General features: G+C 64.2%; 1 protein-coding gene across 7 annotated transcripts in view; it reads right to left on the minus strand.

The window, feature by feature from the left end:
* Positions 1-4940: 4940 nt before the first annotated feature.
* The window catches only part of GNB1L (G protein subunit beta 1 like), a 30660-nt gene continuing 11880 nt past the window's right edge, over positions 4941-23720 (minus strand). For 5 of the 7 annotated variants that reach the window (XM_070770062.1, XM_070770060.1, XM_019977791.2 and 2 more), the window contains 6 exons: positions 17906-18023; positions 17385-17510; positions 15730-15892; positions 13631-13729; positions 11088-11303; positions 4941-8106 (listed from right to left, as the gene is read on the minus strand). In XM_070770062.1, the coding sequence (XP_070626163.1) occupies positions 7855-8106; positions 11088-11303; positions 13631-13729; positions 15730-15892; positions 17385-17510; positions 17906-18015 (966 nt within the window). In that variant the 5' untranslated portion in view covers positions 18016-18023 and the 3' untranslated portion in view covers positions 4941-7854. The remainder of the gene's footprint in view (positions 8107-11087; positions 11304-13630; positions 13730-15729; positions 15893-17384; positions 17511-17905; positions 18024-23720) is intronic. The other 2 variants (XR_011561276.1, XM_070770063.1) reach the window with 2 other exon arrangements.

The raw sequence follows: 23720 nt of genomic DNA on the forward strand, positions 1-23720 counted from the left end.
CCTGTGTTTTTCCCCTGTTTATTGACTCTATTTGCTTCGAGGGTCCCCATGGGGTGGCCTGAGCGAAGCCACAATGACAGTGGTCATGAGTCATCCTGAAACCTGCCTGGGAAGCGTTTTTCCCAGGCCAGGTGGTGTGGGACCTCTCCCCATCAGCGCCACACCGGACCTTTGATGCGGTCCCTTCCTGAGTCCAGGCAGGAAGAGCCAACAGCCCATCAGCGTCAAGGTTGCTGGCCTGGGCTCGAGAGGGACGGGAAGTGCGAGTGGCCGAGGCCCTGTCCCCCTTCCGGGCCTGACCCGCTGCGTCTGTGGGCCTGGGCCACCTCTCCCAGGGCACGGCTGGGCTTTTCTGATGTCTGCCCTCGGCCGACCCTTTCTTTCCGGGCGTGTCCGCCCTGGAGGCGGTAAGTAGAGCTCAGTGATCAGCCGGCAGGAGCCATTCTCGCGTCCGGTCTAGGACGGGACGTGGTGACCACGGCTGCTGAGGAGCGAGCAGTGGAGCCAGGGCCCCCAGATCCTCGAGGGGCACCTGGCACTGGGCGTGAAGACTCCTGCAGTGTCTGCCTGAGTGGCCAGCAGGCTCGGTGGACAGAGCTTCAGGGACGCAGCCCTGGGCGCCACCCCAGTGGCTCCGCCCTAGTGGACAGTCTGCCCCCAACCCCAGGTCTGCCTCTGAGTGAGCCAGCTGTGCCCCTGGCTTCCTTGCCTGGGGCCACAAATCCAGCCAGCCCTCCTCGTCCCGGGAGGAGAGACACGCTGCGGTTTGTTCTGACCAGCTGGTCTCCGTGTGGCGCTCCGGCCTCCCACGCCCCATCCAGACCAGGGAGAACCGCAGATGCAGAAGTCTGTTTTGGGTTTGTTCAGACATGAAGTAAGGACACGTGTTCCCTGGTGCCCAGCGTTGGCAGATGAGAGGTGCCTCCCGAGACCGCCCCCTCCCCAGACTAGAGCCAGGGTCGCTATGCCCACTGCGGGGCATGCCCATGCCAAGCAAGACGGAATAAAGGTGGACGCCGGGCTCCCACCAGCCGTGTCCGAGAGCCGGGCACCTGCGGCTGGGCTCTGCAGATGCTTGCCTGCCCTGGGGTGCGACCCCGGCCCCCAGAGGTGTGTTTTCTCCCACTGCCCCCGGGGCTGAGTTGTTCTGGCTGAGACCTTGTCACAGGCTGGCCGCGAGCCGGGGGCCCCTGCCAGCCACTGCAGACCCACGTCCAGACTCACGTGAGGGGCGCTCACGTATTCTTGGTGGGTGTTGGGCTGTGCTGTGCCCCCCCGTTGTAGTCGCCCTGCCTCTCGTCCTGGGGTCGGGGGAGGCCTGGCTCAGGTCACCAGGCCTCTGAAGGGCACTTGGGACTCTCGGTCACTTGTTCCCAGGTGCAGGCCCCTCCCTGGGACAGGCCATGTCCTCCCCCGCACCCGGCCTGTGCTTCCCACTACAACCATTTTCTGGGATGGGGCTGGGATCCTCCTTGGGGGCTCCCTCCCAGCTGTTGGACACTCTGAGCATCCTCCCTGTATCCCCGCTGGCCCAGAGACCCCGTTCCGGCCCCTTGTATGTCTCCAGGGCCAGGAAAGACCTCTCAGAGACCTGGTCCAGGGGCTCCAGATCCTTCAGTCCCGAAGTTCTTCGAAGAACCTCGATGTCCACCATGTGAAGGAGGTAAAGGCAGGAGTGGAGGGAGGAGCCCCCGGAGCCCAAGCATCCAGGGGTGTGGGGGACCACGTCCTGGGGTGGGCCGTTCCCTGGTCCTGCCACCTCCCGGGGTGTTCAGGAACTGCCCGCCCCGGCCCAACGGTTACGGTTACGGTGACTCGCCCGGCACCCCTTCACCTAGGTCCCCAGAGGCCCGCTGTGCTGACCTGACCCCACCGCGTGAGGCCGCGAGGCGGACCCCCTCCACAGTGAGGCCCTCGAGGAGGTCCCCTGGTGGCTGTGCTCTGGGGGGGGGGGGGGGGCTGCAATGTGGCCTCCCGGGGAGGCCTCGGTGGTGCAGCCTCTGGACAACGGAGGTCTCTTGGGGTCTGCAGGCCCGTCCCTGCCGGGGAGGCCCCCAGAGCGTGTGGGCCACATTGTGGGGGAAAGTGAGGCAGGTCTGCTGCAGAGAAAGCTGCGTGCAGGCCGCCGGGGGAGATGGGCCCAGAGCTGCTTCACGGACCGAAGCGGTGATCCCAGGGAAGCAGGAGCGTGACCCAGCTGGGCTGGGTGCAAGGGCGCCTGGGTCTGCAGCCAGGGCCTCGATTTCCATGCTGTATGACTGGGGAGGGGGTGCGTGCGGGGGGTCTGTGCCTCAATCTCCCATCAGGTTCTGTGGGTCCCGGGGTAGAACCTCCGACCAAGCCTGGCCCTGACAGCGGCCTCCCAGCTGGGAGCAGGCCAGAGTGGGGCGTGGGGTGTGACACCGCTGCTCTGCCCCCCGCGCTCTGTACTCAGAGAAACACCGATTGTGCCTTTGACAAATTCCCTTTCCTGCTTGTTGTCGTTCTTCAAACCAGATGGGTTTTTGAGATGAAACCGGGGACAGTTGGAGTCTCCACTCAACTGCTGCCAGGTCTGCACGGGAGTTGGCAGAACCAAAGGGGCTCTGATGGACGCGGCCCACTTTGGGGGAGCTTAGGTCTTAATAGTAGCGATTAAACGATCTTCTTAATTATACAGGGGAATGTTGACATCGCTTCTCCATCAGGTCTCAATCATAGGGAGCACACGCCCAACCCCTCCTCCCAGCCCCACCTCCACATCCTACCACCCGCCCCGGCCGGGCCCGTGGACAACCCGGCACTCCTGTGGCACGGCCCTGGGCACTGGCAGTCCTGAGGCGCCATTGCCGATGTCCAGGGCCTCAGCCTGCCTCGGCGGCACCACCTGGAGCCTCGTTTTCTCAGCCACGTGGCTGTGCGTGGTGGGCTGGGCCCCTGCTCTGGGGTGCCCTCTCTCCTGGAAGACACCCTGCCCCACACTGGCCCCTCCAGGACGCTGACCCTCCTGGCTCCTCCTCGTCATCCTGGCCTCAACTCCTCTCCCTTTTGTCCTGCCTCTGAACACAGCCTTTATCCTGCATGCATTTCTGAGGTTCTTCCCCAGAACCTCTGTGAGCTCATCACCCAGCGAGGGTTGTGGTGGCGGCCAGGACGATGAGGACCTCGTGCAGGGCGGGGCCGGCACATCTCCCCACGGCCTGGGATGCACACAGGCCTTCCCCGAGCAGGCTGTGTGCCGCGGGCAGGCAGGCGGTCCACGTGGGGACGCCTAGTCGACTGGGCCCTCCCACATGCCTCAGCCCTGGGACGCCCTGGGACGCCCTGTGCCCATGGGCCACCTGGCCGTCGGCTCCTGGCTGCAGGAGCCCTGCAGGCCGTGTGCCCTTGACCAGCCTGGGTCAGGTGACCGGGCACCCAGAGGCCACCTCCCCGCTCTGAGGCGGCGCTGGGAGCTGCTGCATGTGTGCAAGTGGCTTTCCTTCTGGTAACAGTGAGTGGATCTTCTTAACGCGAGAAGGAAGTCAGGCGGCTTCCTTGAGAGGCAGCTGGCCAGATCTGGGGGCTCTAGGGCGGCCATTCTCCGGGAGAGCCTGGGGGCCCTGGGCTGCCAGCTGCACCCCTGCCCAAGGGCCTCTCAGTGAGGGGGGGACACGGCCGCAGAGGCCACAGGCCTCCCTGAGGAGGCCACCACCCAGCACCCACCCCGGGGCCCTGCCCACCCCACCCCCACCTTACCCTCCATGCACCCCTGTGGTCCCCACCCCCCTGTGCCCCTTGTGCCAGCAAGATGCCTCCGGCCATTGAGGGTGAAGCCCCATCTCCGTGGGGTGACTGAGTGGGGGCCATGGGCCCCACATAGGCTGCTGCTCCCTGGGCTGCGGGACCAGAGGCGCTCCTGGAGAGCTGATCCCACCCCGAGCAGGTGGGTGGTCCTGGGGCTGGGGGTCCCCGCACGCTTCCTCTCCGTGGCCCAGATGAGCAGGCCCTCTGTGACTTCAGGTGGCCAGCTGGGAGGGTGCTCTCAGTGAGGGGCCAGGACGCCGCTGGCACCCGCTTGGGGAGGGCTGGGGGCCGTGCCCACCACGTGCTCTCCCAGGCCCGAGGCTGCTGGCGGGGGCCCTGGGGCCCTGGCATCCCGGCCGCCCAGCACCGTGGATGCCGGGAAGGGGCCCGGTCTGGGGTGGGCTGGACACCCGTTCCCACCCACAGAAACAGGAACAAGACAGGGCGGACTCGCCCCGGAAAGCCGGCCCAGGCCTGCTCTCTGCTCCTGGGTCCCTCCAGTGGTCAGCGGCTGCCATGCAAGTGTGCCGCCCCAGGGAGCGAGCTCCCAGAAGACGGAGATCCTGTCATGTGCATACCCGGAAAGTAACCAAGGGTGAACGGAGAACCCGGATAGACCACGGCAAGGAGCAGCTCACACCCACGAGGGCCCAACGGCAGAAACCAGCAGAAGACAGCCGGGCAGTGGGCACAGTTGGTGGATGGAATCCCACATGCGGTGTGGACCCAGGAGGGCTGGGAGCGGGCCCTGAGCCCACACACGTCCACCCAGGCTCAGGGCAGCCCAGCCCCCGAGCAGCGGGAGCTGCACCCCCACGGACGGCTCATCAGTGGTTGGAATGGCTCAGCAGATAAATGGACAGAAGGCCCGGTCTGTCCACAGGGGATGAAAAGGAAGGATGTTCTGGTGCCACGACACGGATGAGCCCCGAGGGCCGGATGCCCGGTGAAGCGCCAGACCCAGGACAGACCCTGCCTGGCTCCACCTGCACAAGGTCCCGGGGTTGTCAGATTCACAGAAGAAAGTAGACGGTGGGGACCAGGGCGGGGGACGGGGCAGAGCGTCAGTCTGGGAAGACGGAAAGCTCTGGAGCTGTGTGTGCTGACCGCTGCAGGACCCCGTGTGGGTCCCTGATGCTGCCAAGCCGTGCACCAAGTAACAGCCGAGACAGTAGTGACTTTTAAGTGTATTTATGTATGTTTAACAATTTATAACCCCTGGATTACCCTCCGTCTATTAAAACCATGCTGTTCATCTCGAATTGATCAAGTAGGTCCCCATACATGTGTGCACGCTCAGTCGTGTCTGACTCTTCTGTGACCTCGTGGTCTGCAGCCCGCCAGGCTCCTCAGTCCGTGGGACTCTCCAGGCAAGAACACTGGAATGGGTTGCCATGCCCTCCTCCAGGGGATCTTCCCGACCCAGGGATCGAACCTGCGTCTCCTGCATCGGCAGGCGGGTTCTTTACAACCGCGCCCCCTGGGAAGCCCCAGTCTGTCCTTACGTGTCTGTAAACCGGCAGTTTTTCAGGGCAGTTTCGTGTCTGGAGACGCCTGCTGGTTGTCACCCTAGGCGGCTGGAGGCCAGCCTGCTGCGGGCACAGGAATCTTGGGGGCACAGGTTCGGGGTCAGCTCACAGTGCAGCCCGATGTTCTGAGCCCCATGGCCTGCCTAGCACGCAGCTGGACAGCAGCTGGATGGGCGTGTGTCCCTTCCGTGGGAGCCCCTCTCTTGGCTGTGTGCCCACCAGGCTGGGTCCACCCGCCCGGCCCAAACACCCCTGTGTCCAGGGGCCCAGACTCACCATGAGGCAGGCCATCCAGCTGTGGGCTCCAGCGGGGTGTGGGCTCAGGACCCCCAGGACAGGGCTCCTCCGAAAGCCCGAGCCTGGCCAGTCCTGGAGGCTCTGGAGCAGAAGGGGCCCGTGGGGCAGGCCGGGGGTGGGGACCCTGAGAAAGGTCCCTGAAACCACCAGGAAGGTTGCTGAAGCATCACGGTCAGAGCCTGTGCCGACCCCTGACCCTGACCTTGGAAGCGGGCATCCTACCGCCCCCGCCCCCTCCTGGCCCGCCCAGCGTCTTCCCCTCTGTGGGGAAGACACCCTCGATCCTCGGGGCCAGGCTGGGGGAGGGGGGTGGGCAGAGTGGCACCTCCAGCCCCACGGCGTCCTCGGAGAGTTTCTGCGCTCGAGCACCGCATGTGCCCAGGGAAGACAGCAACGTCCACCAGGATGGGAAGTCACCGTGCTCCGGGGAGAGCAGGGCCGGGACAGGCTCGGGGGGTCCAGGCCCAGCACTCGGGCTGCACACAGCCAGGCTGGGCAGGAGGGGGCCTCAGGGGGCACGTCCACCACGCGGGACGGACAGACAGGGGCACGCCCCATGGGGTCCCTCCGTCCACAGGGCCCGGCCCAGATGAGGGCGACGGTGGCATGGATGGCTGGGCACCATGTCCACACCCAGACTGGGAGAGGTGGCACCAGATGCCGGGAGGAATGGGGCAGCGGGGCTGGGGGCTGTGCCAGGTGCCCCGTGGCTTTCCACCTGCCCCCGCCCTGGGCCGGGCCCGCTCGCCCCCCGCCCCGTGTTCCCCCAGCCCTTCCTCCCATCCCTGAGCTCGGCAGTGCAGCCTGGGGGCTCAGTCACTCCCCCAACCATCTCCTGCCATCCTTCTCCAAGGCGCTGAGCTGAGAGGCGCGTTGAGGCCCAGGGAAGGCCCATAGCCTCTGCTCGCCCAGGCCCCCCGGACAGACTCCGGAGCTGGCCTGACGCCTGGAGGCCAAGGCCTCGCGCTAAAGCTGGGCGCGGGCTCCGTGCTTTTCTCCTTCACTTTGATCTATGCTTGAAATTTCCAAATAAAAACAACATCCAGACTGATCAGCTGGATGTTGTGCAGTGATAACCCCCCATGCCGTCACACCCCACCTCCGCTCATAAATCAGCTTATGGCTGTGATAGAGCAGAATCCCCGACACGCTGCTGGCTCTAAGGTCAGTAACAACGCTCAGTATCCAACCACAGAGCTCTCTGAGGATGCAGGTGCCTCTCAGGGCTGCAAGGAGCTGCGTCCTCTGGGGGCAGGGGGCCGGTCTCACGTGAAGCCCCCCAACCCCCTTGGGCCCTCCTGCCAACGCCCCACGTGATGCTGGCGTGCCAACCGCACTTGCGTCCCTGCCTCACCCCACCGGCCAGCTCGCTGTCCCCTGGCCCCGCGCTGGACCTGGGAGCCAGACCCCCCGGCGGGGCCCTCCACCTGGATGCACACGTGGGCTCCAGATGCTGAAGGCTGGGCGGCGCCCCTGGAGCACAGCCACCGCAGGCCCACCCTCAGACCCACCGGATAAAGCGCAGTGCAGGGTGGGGGTCCTGGGCGCCCCTCGGGGAGGCCTCCAAGGCCACAGCCAAAGTGGGGACTCCTCCCTGGCCAGGCGGCAGGGGCTCCTTCACAAAAAAGCCCGTGGGACCAACGGCCTGTGGCCTGGGCTCTGCCGGGGTCTCCCACAGCCCCCACCCCAGCGCCAGGGTCTCCTTCCTCCCAGCCCACAGCCCAGCAAGGAGGGTCAGAAGCTGCCCTGGGTCCCCGTCTGCCCGGCTCAGCCGCCGTGCCGCACGCCCGGTGGCCACCTTAGCCTGGGCTGAGTCCTCCTCCTGGGACCCTGCTGCAGACCTGGCCCCCTCCCCACACCCCCAGTGGCGTCCTCTCACTGGGGTGCGTGCTCAGCCCTCAGCCTTGGCTGTCTGCGAGGGGCTGGAGCCCGGGACTGCGACCCCCAGCCCCGCCGTGCTGTGTGGCTGGCCGCCCGCCAGGGGATGGCCCTGGCTCTGACGCCCCAGGGAAGCAGGGGCCGCCTGGGAGAATCCACGCCTCCATGCTGCAGGTCTGCAAACAAGTTTACTGTCAGGCACGCGGTGCGGCCCCTTGCTTGGACGGCAGGCGCCGTGTCCAGCCTGGCTATGCTGCAAACAGCAGCCACCAGGGCCCACACGGCTGCATCAGGACGGGGAATTGGTCCCGGGCAGGAGGGGGGCCTGAGCGACCCGGGGGGCCCAGGACCCAGGCCTCTGTGCCCGCACCCTCTCTGTGCTGAGTCACGTGGGCGGGTAGAGCGACCAGACGCTGATGCGCTGGTCCCCGGAGCCCGCAGCCAGCAGGCCCGTGGTGTTGAAGGCCACGCAGTGGACGGTGGCGCTGTGGAAGGCCAGCACGGCCAGCGGCTTCATCGTCCGCCACTGAAACACGCGGACACGGTGGTCCCAGCCCGCAGTGGCCAGGATCTTGCTGTCTGGCCGGATCTTGAGGTCGGCGATCCCGGGATTGATGAGCTCGTGGGTCCCACGCACCTGCGATCAGAGAGGCAGGGAGACGTCGGGTAGCTCCTTAGATCGGCTCCTGACGCCCACCCCTGGATGCCCTGCCCCCAGGACATCCCATTCCTGGACGCCCTGCCCCTAGGAGCCCCCCCGCCAACCCTTCATCCGGGACGCCCCTCCTCCTCCCCATCCATGGTGACCAGCAGCCCTGCGTGTCCCACGCCCTCTGCCCCTCCTGCCCAGGAATTCAGGCTTGGGGCTCAGCGCCCCAGCACCAGAGCAGCCGCTCCTCTGCTGCACATGCAAGGCCCCGAGGGAGCAGGCAGAGCACACGCAGCAGGCCTGCGCCCCAGCTCTCACGGGCAAGGACCTGCCCGTCTCTCCTGGGAGCTCTAGCCCTGGGATCAGAGCGGCGGATGCACTGGAACCCACGTGGCCTGCTTTGGGGGGCTGTTAACAGTGGGGACCGAGAGGGGGTCCCTGCGGAGCAGGGTGCGTCTAGGCCAGCATCACTGCCTGGGAGGGACCCAGGGGGCAGGGGGGACCTTCCCTCCTCCTCCTGGAAGCTGGGAATGCCCGGGCTGGAGAAGACGGGCCATCCTTCCTGCTGGCTCCAGGGATGGTCAAGGGGGCAGGGCCCTGTCCCTGGTCCCTGGATGTGTGGGCAGCATCTCCCGCCCACTGGCCTGTGTATCCCGCTGCCAGCTTCGGTGGGGTGCCCCTGGCAGGGTCAGGGAGTAGGCGGGCGGGCCGCGGCCAGCAGCGGGGCAAGGGGACGCCTGGCCGACCAGCCCAGGCATGGTGGGAGCGCGCCTGACTGGCGTAAATCAGCCTCTTCAAGGATGTGGACCTGCCCGAGGGAGGCAGGGCAGTCTGCACACCACCTGTATGAGGGCGGCTGCGGCCCAGAGCCTGCCTGAGGGGCAGAGCTGGGACCCCCAGGTGGGTGGCGCCCAGCGTCCTGGCGAGGGTGACCCAGGGCCTGGGCACCATGGGCCCCGCTGAGCCCGCCCGGACCAGGACCCTGGGGAAGGACCCGGACACCAGGGCTTGCTTGGCGCGTGACCTCAGGTGCTGGGAATGTGCTGGGCCCATCTGGTTCCCATTACCTCGCTCCGCTCCGCGCGGAGCCCCAGCTGCGTCTGCAGTGCTGGCCTGCCTGCCTGCCTGCGCGGAGATTGATTTGGGCTCGTTGGAGCCGTGGCCGTGAGGCGAGGCACATCTCTGTTCACGAGGCTCCAGGGTAACACCGAGGGCCCGCGACTCGCGTGGACACCAGCGTGCCCAGGCCCCCAAGGCCTCTGGGACTGGCAGCAGCAAGTGGCCAGGGGGAGAGGCGCCCCCGGGACAGCGCTGAGTGAGGCCCAGCAGCCTCCCTGCCTCCCTCTCCTCAGGGTTCCCAGTTTGTTGGTGACGGCACCTCGGTTCTGTGCTGGATGTGCCGCGCGCGCTCTAAGTCTTAAATCTCTGTCACTGTTCCCCCCACAACGCAGGACGGATCAGGCCGACCTGGGCCAAGACAACAGGAGGGGCGGGGGGCCTGGGGTCGCCGCAGCAGGCGGGGCCCTCCGGAGAGCCGCCTGGTCCCCAGGCCTCAGCCACTTGGGCTGAAGTCCAGGCGACACTGGGAAGGGGCGCAGAGCCCACGGTACTGGGGGGGCTGCCTCAGCCCCACCAGGCGGGAGCAGAGGCAGAGGGCACCCTGATGTCCACCTGGGGGCCCTCCACCCTCAATGTGAGGTGAGCACGGCACGGCCCCGCCCACCTCAGGGATGTCGGCTCCCACCACCCACGTCTGGGACTCCGAGGCCTTGGAGACCGGGGAAGCCCCACCTCACAGCAGAGTGCCCTGTGGGGAGGTGGTCTGCCCCACTGCACGGGGCCGAGGGCTCGCTGGGACACAGGCCAGGCAGCTGCCGTGCTGGTCTGTGAGCGCGGCACAGGCAGGGATGCAGGGGCAGGCTGATGCCAGGGGAGCTAGGGTGCCACCCTGTCTGCGGGCACACGGGACCTGGCTCAGACGCCACCTGCAGCCACGACCACTTGCTCTGCTTCCCGCGCAGGCCTCCTGAGGGGGCGCTTTTCCGGAAGCCATTGCCCTCCCCAGCCACTGGAGTCCAGCCTTAGCCCCCCGCTCCTACCTGGGGCTCCACCCTGGCAGCCCTGACCCGCGGTCCTGCCCCCAGGAGGGGCGATGCCTGTGGGCATGAGGCCTGTCCCCATCTCTACCCGGGCCCGCCTCCCCAGGGGCAGGACCTGCTCCCTGGCCATGGGGGTCTGGGCTCCTGGGCGAGGCCCCCCCTGTGGAGGGTCTGAGAGACACCCTCTTCTGCGGCCTCCAGTCTGCGGGGAAGCCCGGGCCACACAGCCCAAGAGGACGCAGCCAGTGTCCCACTCGGCTCCCCCCGGGGCCCTGCTTCCCCACACCTGGGCCCTCGGAACCGGCTGTGGACAGGTCTCAGCCTCCCGAGGCTTCCTGGCTAACCGGGGCTCCCGCCCCACCCAGAAGCCAGCGTGCACCCAGGCTCCCCACAGGGCTGGGCACTGGGCACCCAGACGTGGTCCCAGGGGCTGCGCAGCCATGGAGGGCGGGCAAGGCTCCGGTCACTTTGCCTCAAGGCCCCCCACCCTGCCGGGCAGCTTGCAGACGGCTACAGGCGCCTCACTGGGGGATTTCTCCACGTACAGTTTGGTTCTTTTTTTTTTGATTAATCAGTTCCTTACTGACCAAATTCCTCTGAGTTTTCAAACTGGCTTGCACAGCCCGGATCCCACATGCCTTTCCCCTAGATGGACGAGACGTGACCGCTGTCGGCCAAGGCCCGAGAGAAACCCAAGCCCTGTGAGCGGCTCAGGAGTGCGGCCCCTTGCCCGCTGCCTGCCCGCGCCGGCCCCGATGATTAATTAGCCAGGGGCCTGCACCAAGTCCTTTTCATGCCTAAATATTGTTTCAGCCCATCAGACCGCCAGCACGGAGCAGGATGGATGAACCCGCGGCCCGGCTCGCTGACCTGCAGTGCCTGCTGCCCCTCCAGGCTCCAGACGGCCAGCACCTTCTCCGCAGAGCCCGACACGCCCCTGGCCCTCCGCGGGTCCAAGGCCAGGGCCATGACGGGCTCCGAGTGGCAGGCGACACGGCTGCACACCTTCCGCGCGGAGACGTCCCACAGGGCCAGCGAGCCGTCTTCGTAACCGGCCAGGAGCAGCGGGCGGGGGCTGGACTCGGCCTGCGGGGAAAACAGGGTGTCAGCGCCAGGGGAGAAGGGGCTGGGGACGGGCCGGCCACCCCGCTGGATTCGCGTGCCTGACAGGCAGTCTGGACCAGCACCGGGGGACACGGGCCACGCCGGCCCTCCGGCTCCTTCCCACTGCTGACATGCGCGGCCACCCCTGGGCGGGGCCGGCCACCTGTCTGGCAAGCCAGCCAAAGAAAACCACGAGCCCCGTCTCCATGAAAAATGAACCTTCTGCACTTTGTCAACGTCGCCGCGAGCCCCCCGCCTCCGACCATCAAGCCCGCGGAGTCAGCGCCCCGCCCGCCACGTGATGGATGAGGGCGCGGGTCAGAGGCTGCATAGCGGCCACGAGGGGTGGGGGTGCGTATGGACCCCAGGCCAGCCTGGCACCAACTGGGAGCGGCTGCCCCGGGACTGCTGGCTGAGCTCCCGGGTCTCAGAGGTGACTGAGAATGCCCGCCCCTCAGCTGGGCTGCGGGACTTCCCTGACCAGGGGCTCAGCGGCCGCCCTGGGCCCTGGAGGGCCGGCGGGGGCCTGGCCCGGGGTTGCCGAAGCCCCGAGGAGGGAGGCTGGTGCTGGATGCAGTCTGGGCCTCACTGGACATGGCCCTCCTGCGGGCCCGGGGCTGCACCGCAGGCGTGACCTAAGGATGCCAGGGACAGAAGGGGGTGGGGAGCCCCGCATGGGCCCACCCGGGGTCTGGAGGGATGGGAGGACCTGTGTGCCTGGCTTTCTGATGACCACAGGAGCGCCCGGGAGAGAGGAGCAAAGTCCAAGGAAGCGGCTGTGAAGACTGCTGGGCCTGGGTCCAACCCCCGGGGGCTCCGCCCTGGCCCCCCCGCTGCCCCCACCCGTACACTCCCCTGCACTGGGGGCTGCCCCGCTCCTGGGCTGGGGCGCCCCGGCTGAGTGAGGGCTGCATGCTGCTGACCCGTCCAGGCCCCACGTGGTGGCGGGGGCACCAGAGCTCCTGGTCCAGGGCCCACCCCCTGCGCTGAGGCCCCTAGGCCCCCCCGATGCACACAGGGTCCCCGCGGCCCAAAGACCGCATGGGCAGGCCCACCCTACTCACTCAGCATCCCCGCCAGCCTCTGGGTGTGCCGGCCACAGGGGCCCCAGCACCTCCAGGTTCCTGGGGAGCCCCTTGGCCAAAGGGCGGGCGCTGGAGGGCCAGCCTCCAGGTCGGGTGTGCATGACCTCTGACCTCCCATGTGACCATCCTCCTCACAACACAGGCCATCCGTTCTAAGGAGTGGGATGGACAAGGCGGCCTCTGACGACTGGTCAGGGCCCCCGCCACACTTGGATCCGTCAGCGGTAGGCAGTCCAAGCCCCCAGGCCTGGAGATGCGTCCAGGGCCGACTCTGAGCCAGGGGCTCCGGGCTGGATCCACATCAGCCAACGCAGCTCGGCGTGTCCGGCACCCGCGTCGCTCACCTTGATGAGTTTGTACCTCCTGTTTCTACACGTGGTTCTGGTGGAATTCCTACACCATTAGGCAACGACGCTGACGGCGTCTCCAGGGAGAGTGAGCGGATGTGATGCGTCCCCTCTGGGGCCTGTGAGCACCCCGCCCCGCCGAGCCCGCCAGCCCGGCACCCACAGCCTCACTGTCCAAGAGAGTCTCGGGGCCCACGCCGCCCCACGCCCCCGAGAGCTGCTCTCAGTTCAAAAGCTGTGGGGGCAGCGAGTGTGAGGAAGGGCCAGGAGTGGGGCGCACAGGCCCATTCACCCCGCGGGGCTGCGTCTACCTGCAGGGCTGGATGGCTCCCCTGGTCCCAGTGGCACAGGAGAGTGGCCCTGGTCAGCGGCCTGCTCCCCGTGGCGCCTGCGACTGCAAGGACACCCCCTGGACTCTGGAGGGCATGCCCTGGGCTGTCCACTCGCTGCCACCGGAGCACTGACGCCCCGGTGACCGAGGCTGCCCCCACCCTCGCCACAGCCTCGGAGATGCCTCCTGACTGCGAATGGTCATCAAGATCGGCCAAGGAAGGAGGACACGGCCACTGGACAGCGCTGAGCCCCCCACGGGCTGGAGAGCTAAGCAGCTCGTCCCGCAGTCAGAGGCCACGTGGCTTGCACGGTGGGCCAGCACCGCCCCCACCGGCCCCACGCAGACCAGAGGACAGCACGTGGCTCCCCAGGGAGGTTGCCGCTGACCCCACTGCCCGAGGGGTCTGCAGGCGCCCTTGCAGCAGGAGCGGGGCAGGCTGGGGATGGCACAGTGGGGGAGGAGGGGGACCAGGAACACTGTCCCCAACGGGCATGACTCACGCCCGGGGGCGTGGCTGGGGCGTGGCCAGGCACGGGGCCTTACCTGCCAGAGCTGCAGGCACATGGGCATGCCCAGCCTGGCCCCCGCCTCGGGCTTCAGGCAGCTCACTGACGTCTTGGACGGCAGCTCCAGAACTTGGACCTGACAGCAAGAGAACAGGCGGGTCTGGGCTGGAGCCAGGTCGAGTCTGGGCCGCACGCACAGGAGGCTCAAGGCTCAGCTTGGTGCTGTGGGCCTGTTTGTGCCTCTGCACGACCCCCTGGGTCCCAGGCCACGCAGGATGCACGCGTCACTCCCGGGTCACTGGCGGGGCCCTCGAAGGTGTCGTTGTCCAGCGGCCACCTGGGGCCTCCCTCGTGTTGACCTTCCGGCCGGGCGGGCGGCTCTGCCCGACGTGTTGACTCAGCGCCTGGTGCCCCTGCCCTCCTGGCGCCCCCGCCTGGCTAGGCCTCACATGTGGATGGCCTGGAGCCTCTGGGCTGTCCTGGGCCCAGTGCCCGCTGCTCCGCCTGCGTGTAGCCTGTGCTCAGAGTTGCCCACGCCAGCACAGACCCTCCTGGGTGCCCTGCCTGGTGGCCACCCTGTGGGCGAAGCACCACGGGCAGTGTGCCAGGGGGGACATGGGCAGCCCAAGTCTCCAGACAGCGAGGCTGTGGTGCAGATGGGCTGTGGCATCAAGACGATGAACACCTGCTGGGAACACAGGACCCCTGGGAGGTGAAGCAGAGGTGCCGACGTGCAGGGCGGGGGCGACGCTCTCACCAGCACCACACACGCGCACACACGCCCTCCACACCGTCGTGTCTGCAGGGCTAACTTCCGCCCCGCACACCTTGTCCTCACTGCCCCAAAGACGCGGCAAAGAACCTGAGCCACCAGAGGGCCGCCCCACCACGAGCTAGGAACGCGAGGCGCCCCCACAGCAGCCGTGAGCTCAGGACAGGCGCCAGCAGGACGAAGGACGCTGGGAGGACGCAGAAGTCCAGGGTGTGGCCCGGACGTGACCGGGCAGACCAGGAGGACGCGGGGGCCTCTCGGGGGAGGTCCCCCAGGCCTCAGACATCCAGGCCCACCCTGGCCAAGGGCGGGGCCCGGGGGCCTAGCGCCTGCATGTCAACGGGACTGGCCAGGGGTTGGGTGGTGCTGGCGTGAGAGCTCTTGGCCACGGTCCCTGTGGTCAGGGGTGCGGGGGGCCTCCTACACACTGCTGCTCCCACCTGGCATCCAAGGGCACGTTCTGCTTTCAGAAAGATGTCTGGTCTGGGCAAGTGTGGCCACCCAGACGGCTGGGCTGGCGGGGCGGGATCACGTCCTAGTCACATCGGGAGCCCCTGGGCCTGTGGCCTGAGTCCAGGCGGGAACACGGGGAATGGCCCGCTCCCAGGAGGCGGCCGGCCCTGGCCCAGACCCCGCCGCCTGCTCGGGAAGGGCAGGCACGGAGGAGGCTCAGCACCGTCTCGCTGCTGCCGCGGGAGAGCGTGGAGCCCTCTGTCTTCACATTAATAAAACTTTTAACAGGTTTTTGGCAAATTGGCAACAAAAGCACATGTAGCTCCTAATTGGAGATTTGAGCGCCTCGGCGAACAAACAGACGCCTGTTCCTGCCTCGTTATTTACGAGCTGGGTCTGCTCTGAGATTCACGGCTCCTCTTGGGCGCTGGCCAAACTTCCCGGGTGCAGGGCTTGAGTGCCCGCCCAGCCCGGCCTGCCAAATGGCCCTCAGGGAGCAGGGACAAGGTGGGGGATGGAGGGGCTGCCACCCCCGGGTATGTGGCTCCAACCCCCCCGACCCCCATCCCCATAGGCCCCACCCCCAGGCGCAGCTGACCTGGCCCTGCTCAGCCTGTGCCCCCCGACAGTGACCCTGGGGCCCTGCTCTCTGACGTCCCCTCTGTCCTGCAGTCGCCACCCTGGTGCGTGTCCCCCAGCAGCGTCCCAGCCCTGCCCAAGGCCTCACGTCGGTGCCCAGTTCTGACCTGAAAGGCCGCCTCCCCTGCTGGCCTGGCTCTGCTCCTGACGCCCTGAGGGCCTCACGGAGACCCCAGCCTACCTGGGCCCCCTGCCCAAGCCCAACACCAGGGCCACCCAGGCGGCCGGCCACAGCTGCTCGGAGACCCCAGAGCCGCTTGGAGCTCACTCACCTCGTCACTGCCCCTCCCAGGCACTGCCAGCATCCAGCGCTGCGGGCCCTCGGCCAGGACGGAGGCCCTGCAGAAGCCCACGCTCTCCAGGTGCACGGCGTCCACCACAGCGTTCCTACCTTCCGCCAGGTCCCACACGCACAGCTGCAGGTCGCGGCCCTGGCTGCCAGAAAAGGAAGCGGCAGGCCGTGACCCTCCCGGTGGAGGCCACAGGACGGCATGGGACCCCTCATGGGGAGGGCCCCGGCTCCTGCGCTAAGAAAGGCCACACTTACACCTGCGGCCCAGACGTGCTGGCCTGAGGTCCGAGGCAGACGGGGAGCAGACACCGAGGACCCCACCCACCATCTGGCACTGACGCTCCAAAAGCTCAAGCCTGTGTCCCTGCAGCGGCCCCTCGCTGGCCCTCAGGTCTCCCATCCGAGGAGCCCAGGAGGAGGGGCCATCGCTGACACGTGCAGCACGCACACACCCCGGAGGACGAGGCGCGGACATGGAGCGTCTCCCCCCGACGGCCTGCCTCAGCAGTCCGACCTGAGAACCCCAGGGGTCCAGAGCAGGCGAAAGGGGCCGCCCACGGGCACAGGTGCAGCCTCGGGTGTGCGAGCCGGGCCGGGGGGGGGTCTGCGGGGCCTGGTGAGGCCGGCCCGGGCCCCAGCTTTGTCCTCCAGCCCAACATGAAAGGGCACCTTCCCTTCAAGGGCCGTGTAGGAGGCTGGACTTGCAAACACAGCTGGGCCCCGGCCGCCACTGCAGCGGCACACACCTGGCCCCCCAAGCACCTGCGTGTTCTGCATCCTGCCCGGCGGAGCACCGCGGCCAGCTGTCACGCACGCACGCCAGCACCCCCACAATCGTCCCGCATGCGTCCGCAGGCCGGCTCTCCAAGGGGCCCGCCTCCCGTGGGGGCTCCCCCAGGACAGCCCAGGGTGCTTGGGGGAGCAGGGGGCCTGGAAAGGCCTACACCTCCACTCAACACCCAGGAGGAAGGTGGGGGTGGCTCAGCGGGGCCCTCGGACACGGCCCCTACTCCAACCATCACGGAGAGAGTGAGGCCCATGTGCAAGGGGTGCGTTTGTGCAGCTCAGGGGACGGGTCGAGGCCCTGTGGGGCTGAACAAGCATACGCCCAGGGCATGGCCCTAGACTCACCCGGCCTCAGCCGCCCCAGGGCTTGCGAGTGGCCTGTGTCCAGCACAAAAGTGCTTTGAAGCCCCCTGGGGCCTAGAGGCCTTGTTTTCTGGGGACCAGCCTCCACGGTGCCCAGGTTTCAAGTCCAGAGGCCAGAGCTGCCCTGTCCGGGAGTTCCAGGGCAGAGGGTGCCCTGAAAAGCCCTCTGATGTCTCAGCTATCTGGGGGTGTGACCCCTGAACACGAGCAGAGAGCCCCCAGACAGCAGTCACTCTGGCAGTGGGGCCCCCATCCTGGCCCTGCCCCACCCGCACCGTGCCTCTCTCCAGGGGAAGGCGGAGGCCCCCAGAGTGCCCCACACCCCCCAGCGCTCAATGGCCGCCTCCTGGCCGACTGCCCAGCCTGGGCGCGTCCCATCACCTCCACGGGCCCCTGCCCTGATGCCAGCCCCCAGCCCCTCCTGGGATGCACAGGCCAGGTCCACTGCGGCCTCCCCCCACCCCGGTCAGCACCGCCGCGGCCCACCTGAGCAGCTGGGGTCCCTGGGGCAGTGTGTGCAGCCAGGTCACACACTGGCCCCCGTGGCCATCCAGGGCGGCGAGTGGCCTCCGCGTCTGCAGGCTCCAGACGTGCACCAGCCCACGCAGCGACCTGTTCAGACAGCGTGGTCAGGGACGGCCTTGGGGGTGGGGGGTGGGATGCAGTCAGGCTGAGAGTCAGGGTGGGCTGGAGTCAGACTTGGGGGGGTCGGGGGGCTGGAGTCAGGCTAAGAGCCAGGGTGCGGCCTGCAGTCAGGCCTGGGGGTTGGGGGGTGGGCTGGATTCAGGCCTGGGGGTTTGGATGGGTTGCAGTCAGGCCTGGGTGTGGGGTGGGGGCTGGGGGGACACCACTCGGCTGGTGAGCAGGAGCTCCAGCCAGCAACTCTCAGGGGACGGCTGGCCACACGCGCCCAGGAGACGCGCTCCACTTCCAGGCAGGGCGGTCGAGGGGGCGACAGCGTGGGCCCTTCCCCAACCTGCTCCTGGCTGCCGGGGCGGGGCACTCACCCCGAGAGGAGCAGCGGGTGTCCCTGGGCTCCGTGGCAGAAGTGCAGCGCGTGCACAGCCGAGCGGGCACCGCGTAGGACGAACTGGGGGTTGGGCACGGGGGCTGCCATGTGCTCGCCTGCGGACGGAAGGGGGCGTGAAAGACCGTGGGCTCCTCAGGACGGCACGGGCGCCCCTGGGTCCCCCAGACAGCAGGCCCCCCTCGCCTGGAGCCCCCGCCCTGCCCTCTGCGCCCCCAGGGGCCCTTCCCGCCCAGCCCTCCCCGTGCAGTCAGAGGCGTGCAGGTCTGTTCCTCACAGGGCTGCGGGCTCGGCCCCCCGGCCCCCCTGCTCAAGCAACGGGCCAGCCAATGGCCTTGTCCAGCCTGGACCCTGCATGCCCCTATGGTGTGCAGACAAGACGCAGGCCCAGTATCCTGCCACTGCCCGGGAGGGCCGCTCTCACAGAGCACGTGTCTCGTGAGCAAGGCCTGCGGGTCCCCCAAAGGAGGAGCTGCCAGGGCCCCTCCAAGCCCCTGCAACCACCCTGCCCCAGTCCTGCTGGTGGCCATGGCCATGGCCACCTGTCTGGCCGCAGGTCCTGAGCCAGGTTGAGGGCACAGCAGGGAGCAGAGCCTGGGGCGGCCGAGGGGCCGTCCTGCTGGGCCCCAGGACCGTCCCCCGAAGTCTGCACACAGCCATCAGAGTGCCACGGGGCCGGGGCCGAGAGCTCCCACGATGCAGGCCCCCGGGCACACGCATACACGCAGCGCCAGCAGAGGCCCAGTCCGCACTTGCCATCGCCGCGGCCTGACGGGAGTTTCCAGAACCTGCACGGGGCTGGCTCCAGCAGATGAATCAGGCCCCACCCCCACCCCGTTTCCCAACGGAAGGACGCGGGGAACAAACCCGTCACATTGCTGTTACAACAGCCGGACGCTCAGGCCAAGACGAAGCCTCAGCAATTAAGGGCTCCATCGTTTCAGGCAATTAAAGTAAACGCTTTATTTAAAAACTAATTAATTCTAGCTACATATTTTTCCCATGACAATACCCCGTGATGACTTGATTTATGACGCCTAATTATTCTTTATTAATCTAATTGAGAATAATCACATCATCCCATCTCCTGGCAGGGGGCCGCCCAGAGCCGTGAGCACCCAGCCGCCTGGCCGCCTCACCCCTGGCTTGTCACTATCCCCCTCGGCGGGCAGAGGAGTCTGACAGCTAATCCACAGAGCACAGGCCTGGGTCTGCGAGATACATTCCTTCAAAAATTAAAAAGGGAGAATCTGACGGCTCTTCCACCACTGTGACACATGCCCCCGGAGGCCCCCAGACGAGGAGGCCATGGGGGTGATGCTGTGCAGGGGTCCTGGCCTTCTGCAGGCCCCCCAGCCCCGCCCCGTGTGGGCACAGTGTGGGGCAGGAGCCTGCGGCTGACCCCTGGCCGCGGAGGACAGGGCCCAGGGTGCTTGGGGGCAGGTCACTGCACAGGAGCAGCCCCTGCGCAGGCGGGACCATCAGGCTGAGCCAGAGCTGGAGCTGCGCCCACGGCTGCCCGACGTTGCCCAGCGGCTCTCAGCCACCTCGGGCCCAAACCGCAGCCTGAGCGTCATCCACGAGGACCCGAGACGTGGCCTTGGCGGTTCACACGGAGCGCCCTGGGTGGGCCCCGTCAACAGCACGAGCAGACGAGGAGGCTGGCCCCGCAGGGGGCCTGCAGGGGCCACAGGTGTGGAGGGACCGAGCAGAGCGCAGGGCTGGGGCGGACAACAACACTGAGCGGCTCTGAGGCCCGAGACGGCCTGAGCTACACGGAACGCGGCCCACTCAGATCCGGAGAGACCCGGCCAGGGAGAGGCTGCTGGGGGCAGGGGGTGCGCTGGGGCTGCAGCGGAGACGCTCCGTCCATCATGGGGGACAAGGACAGGCTCCCCGTCCACCACCTCCCGGGGGACACGGGAGGACAGGCCTGTCCGTCCACCCAGGCCTGTAGGAACCTCCTGAAGCACCCACAGGCACCCAGAGAGGACATTCGGCTCAGACTCAGGGTAAAGGTCAAGGTCAAGGGAACAGCAGGGCAGCTCTTCTGAATTCAGAGGGTAAGGAGCACACTGACACGCAGCCTCGGTGAGGTCCTGGTTTACATCGAGAGCCCAAGATAAAAAGGGATAAAGCAGACTCAAACATTCAAAGGCAACTTCAGCGCGGCAGCAGCAAAGAAAACCAGCAGCGAGAACTCAACAGGCTCCTTGGACACAAACAGCATGCCATCAGAGAAAACTCCACTACAGTCCCAACTAAGAAGATAAAAGACTTAACCAGGAATCGTTTAACTGTTGCACGTCAAAAGAGCTAAAAACCTAAAGTATCTTTAAAACACGTGGAAGTCTTCAAAACGAAGGTAGAGCTAAATGCCAGATAGAAAACTGGGCAAAAGACAGTACAGACAATGCACGCACGGAGACAGGGGAATGGCCTTGAAGGTGAGGAGAGGCGCTCCCGCCTGGGACTAACGCCGCCCCAGTGGCTCTGGTTCTGGCCGGATGGAGTGGGCTCAATGCTGACTGTCGCCTCTCTCTTTGGCCAACTGCAAAGAAAACCTCCAGGCAAAACATCATTAGCGATCACCATAAGCTCCCAGAGCGTGGGACCTGGAGTAGCTCCTCTAGGCCCTCCTGGGCCCGCGCAGCCACCGCTCCTTGGAGGTGAGTTTGCTCCTCCCGGCCACCGCCCCTGACCTCGGATGTGGGGTCAACCTCTGTTCGTTTCCAAGGCAAACCATTCAATATCACAGTAATCCAAGTCTATGCCCCAACCAGTAACGCTGAAGAAGCTAAAGTTGAACAGTTCTATGAAGACCTACAAGACCTTTTAGAACTAACACCCAAAAAAGATGTCCTTTTCATTATAGGGGACTGGAATGCAAAAGTAGGAAGTCAAGAAACACCTGGAGTAAAAGGCAAATTTGGCCTTGGAATACAGGATGAAGCAGGGCAAACGCTAACAGTTTTGCCAAGAAAATGCACTGGTCATAGCAAACACCCTCTTCCAACAACACAAGAGAAGACTCTATACATGGACATCACCAGATGGTCAACACCGAAATCAGACTGATTATATTCTTTACAGCCAAAGATGGAGAAGCTCTATACAGTCAACAAAAACAAGACCAGGAGCTGACTGTGGCTCAGATCATGAACTCCTTATTGCCAAATTCAGACTTAAATTGAAGAAAGTAGGGAAAAACCACTAGACCATTCAGGTATGACCTAAATCAAATCCCTTATGATTATACAGTGGAAGTGAGAAATAGATTTAAGGGACTAGATCTGACAGATAGAGTGCCTGATGAACTATGGACTGAGGTTTGTGACACTGTACAGGAGACAGGGATCAAGACCATCCCCATGGAAAAGAAACGCAAAAAAGCAAAATGGTTGTCTGGGGAGGCCTTACATATAGCTGTGAAAAAAAGAGAAAGTGAAAGTGAAGTCGCTCAGTCGTGTCCGACTCTTTGCGACCTGTGGACTGTAGACCACCAAGGTCCTCCGTCTATAGTATTCTCCAGGCAAGAATACTGGAGTGGGTGGCCATTTCCTTCTCCAGTGAAAAGAAGAGAAGCAAAAAGCAAAGGAGAAAAGGAAAGATATAAGCATCTGAATGCAGAGTTCCAAAGAATAGCAAGAAGAGATAAGAAAGCCTTCCTCAGCAATCAATGCAAAGAAATAGAGGAAAACAACAGAATGGGAAAGACTAGAGATCTCTTCAAGAAAGTTAGAGATACCAAGGGAACATTTCATGCAAAGATGGGCTCGATAAAGGACAGAAATGGTATGGACCTAACAGAAGCAGAAGATATTAAGAAGAGGTGGCAAGAATACACAGAAGAACTGTACAAAAAAGATCTTCACGACCCAGATAATCACGATGGTGTGATCACTGACCTAGAGCCAGACATCCTGGAATGTGAAGTCAAGTGGGCCTTAGGAAGCATCACTACGAACAAAGCTAGTGGAGGTGATGGAATTCCAGTTGAGCTATTTCAAATCCTGAAAGATGATGCTGTGAAAGTGCTGCACGCAATATGCCAGCAAATTTGGAAAACTCAGCAGTGGCCAAAGGACTGGAAAAGATCAGTTTTTATTCCAATCCCAAAGAAAGGCAATGCCAAAGAATGCTCAAACTACCACACAATTGCACTCATCTCACACACTAGTAAAGTAATGCTCAAAATTCTCCAAGCCAGGCTTCAGCAATACGTGAACCGCGAACTTCCAGTTGTTCAAGCTGGTTTTAGAAAAGGCAGAGGAACCAGAGACCAAATTGCCAACATCCACTGGATCATCAAAAAAGCAAGAGAGTTCCAGAAAAACATCTATTTCTGCTTTATTGACTATGCCAAAGCATTTGACTGTGTGGATCACAATAAACTGTGGAAAATTCTTAAAGAGATGGGAATGCCAGACCACCTGACCTGCCTCTTGAGACATCTGTATGCAGGTCAGGAAGCAACAGTTAGAACTGGACATGGAACAACAGACTGGTTCCAAATAGGAAAAGGAGTATGTCAAGGCTGTATATTGTCACCCTGCTTATTTAACTTCTATGCAGAGTACATCACGAGAAACGCTGGGCTGGAAGAAGCACAAGCTGGAATCAAGATTGCTGGGAGAAATATCAATAACCTCAGATATGCAGATGACACCACCCTTATGGCAGAAAGTGAAGAGAACTCAAAAGCCTCTTGATGAAAGTGAGAGTGGAGAGTGAAAAAGTTGGCTTAAAGCTCAACATTCAGAAAACAAAGATCATGGCATCCAGTCCCATCACTTCATGGGAAATAGACGGGGAAACAGTGAAAACAGTGTCAGACTTTATTTTTTTGGGCTCCAAAATCACTGCAGATAGTGACTGCAGCCATGAAATTAAAAGACGCTTACTCCTTGGAAGAAAAGTTATGACCAACCTAGATAGCATATTGAAAAGCAGAGACATTACTTTGCCAACAAAGGTCCGTCTAGTCAAGGCTATGGTTTTTCCAGTGGTCACGTATGGATATGAGAGTTGGACTGTGAAGAAAGATAAGTGCCGAGGAATTGATGCTTTTGAACTGTGGTGTTGGAGAAGACTCTTGAGAGTCCCTTGGACTGCAAGGACATCCAACCAGTCCATTCTAAAGGAGATCAGCCCTGGGTGTTCTTTGGAAGGAATGATGCTAAAGCTGAAACTCCAGTACTTTGGCCACCTCATGTGAAGAGTTGACTCATTGGAAAAGACTCTGATGCTGGGAGGGATTGGGGGCAGGAGGAGAAGGGGACGACAGAGGATAAGATGGCTGATGGCATCACTGACTTGATGGACCTGAGTTTGAGTGACCTCTGGGAGTTGGTGATGGACAGGGAGGCCTGGCGTGCTGCGATTCATGGGGTCGCAAAGAGTCGGACACGACTCAGTGACTGAAATAAACTGAACTGAAGCTCCAAGAAGTGAAGGACGGCAGACAGACTTTGGAGGCAGGCAGGAACTTGGAGAGCTGAGCTGAGTGGGGACAAGCTTCCTGCTTCTGTGTTTGCGTCCTGGGGCACTGCCTTCAGGCTGGGTTGGGCTGCAGGGCTGCGAGGCAGGGGTGGCTAAGACTTGGAGAGGAACTAACTTCAGTGCAGGGAAAAGTCTGAGTCCTGGACTGAGCTAAAAACGTAATACATGGCACAGAGAGAGCGTCAAACATCCACCATGACCCCGGATTCTGAAGAGTCCGGGTCTGACTCCCCGATGGTGTCTGCTTCTCTCCTCTCTAGGCCCTGCCCCAGGCGTGGCCCCAGACATGGAGC

Source organism: Bos indicus, chromosome 17, assembly GCF_029378745.1.
Source record: "Bos indicus isolate NIAB-ARS_2022 breed Sahiwal x Tharparkar chromosome 17, NIAB-ARS_B.indTharparkar_mat_pri_1.0, whole genome shotgun sequence".
NCBI lineage: Eukaryota > Metazoa > Chordata > Mammalia > Artiodactyla > Bovidae > Bos > Bos indicus.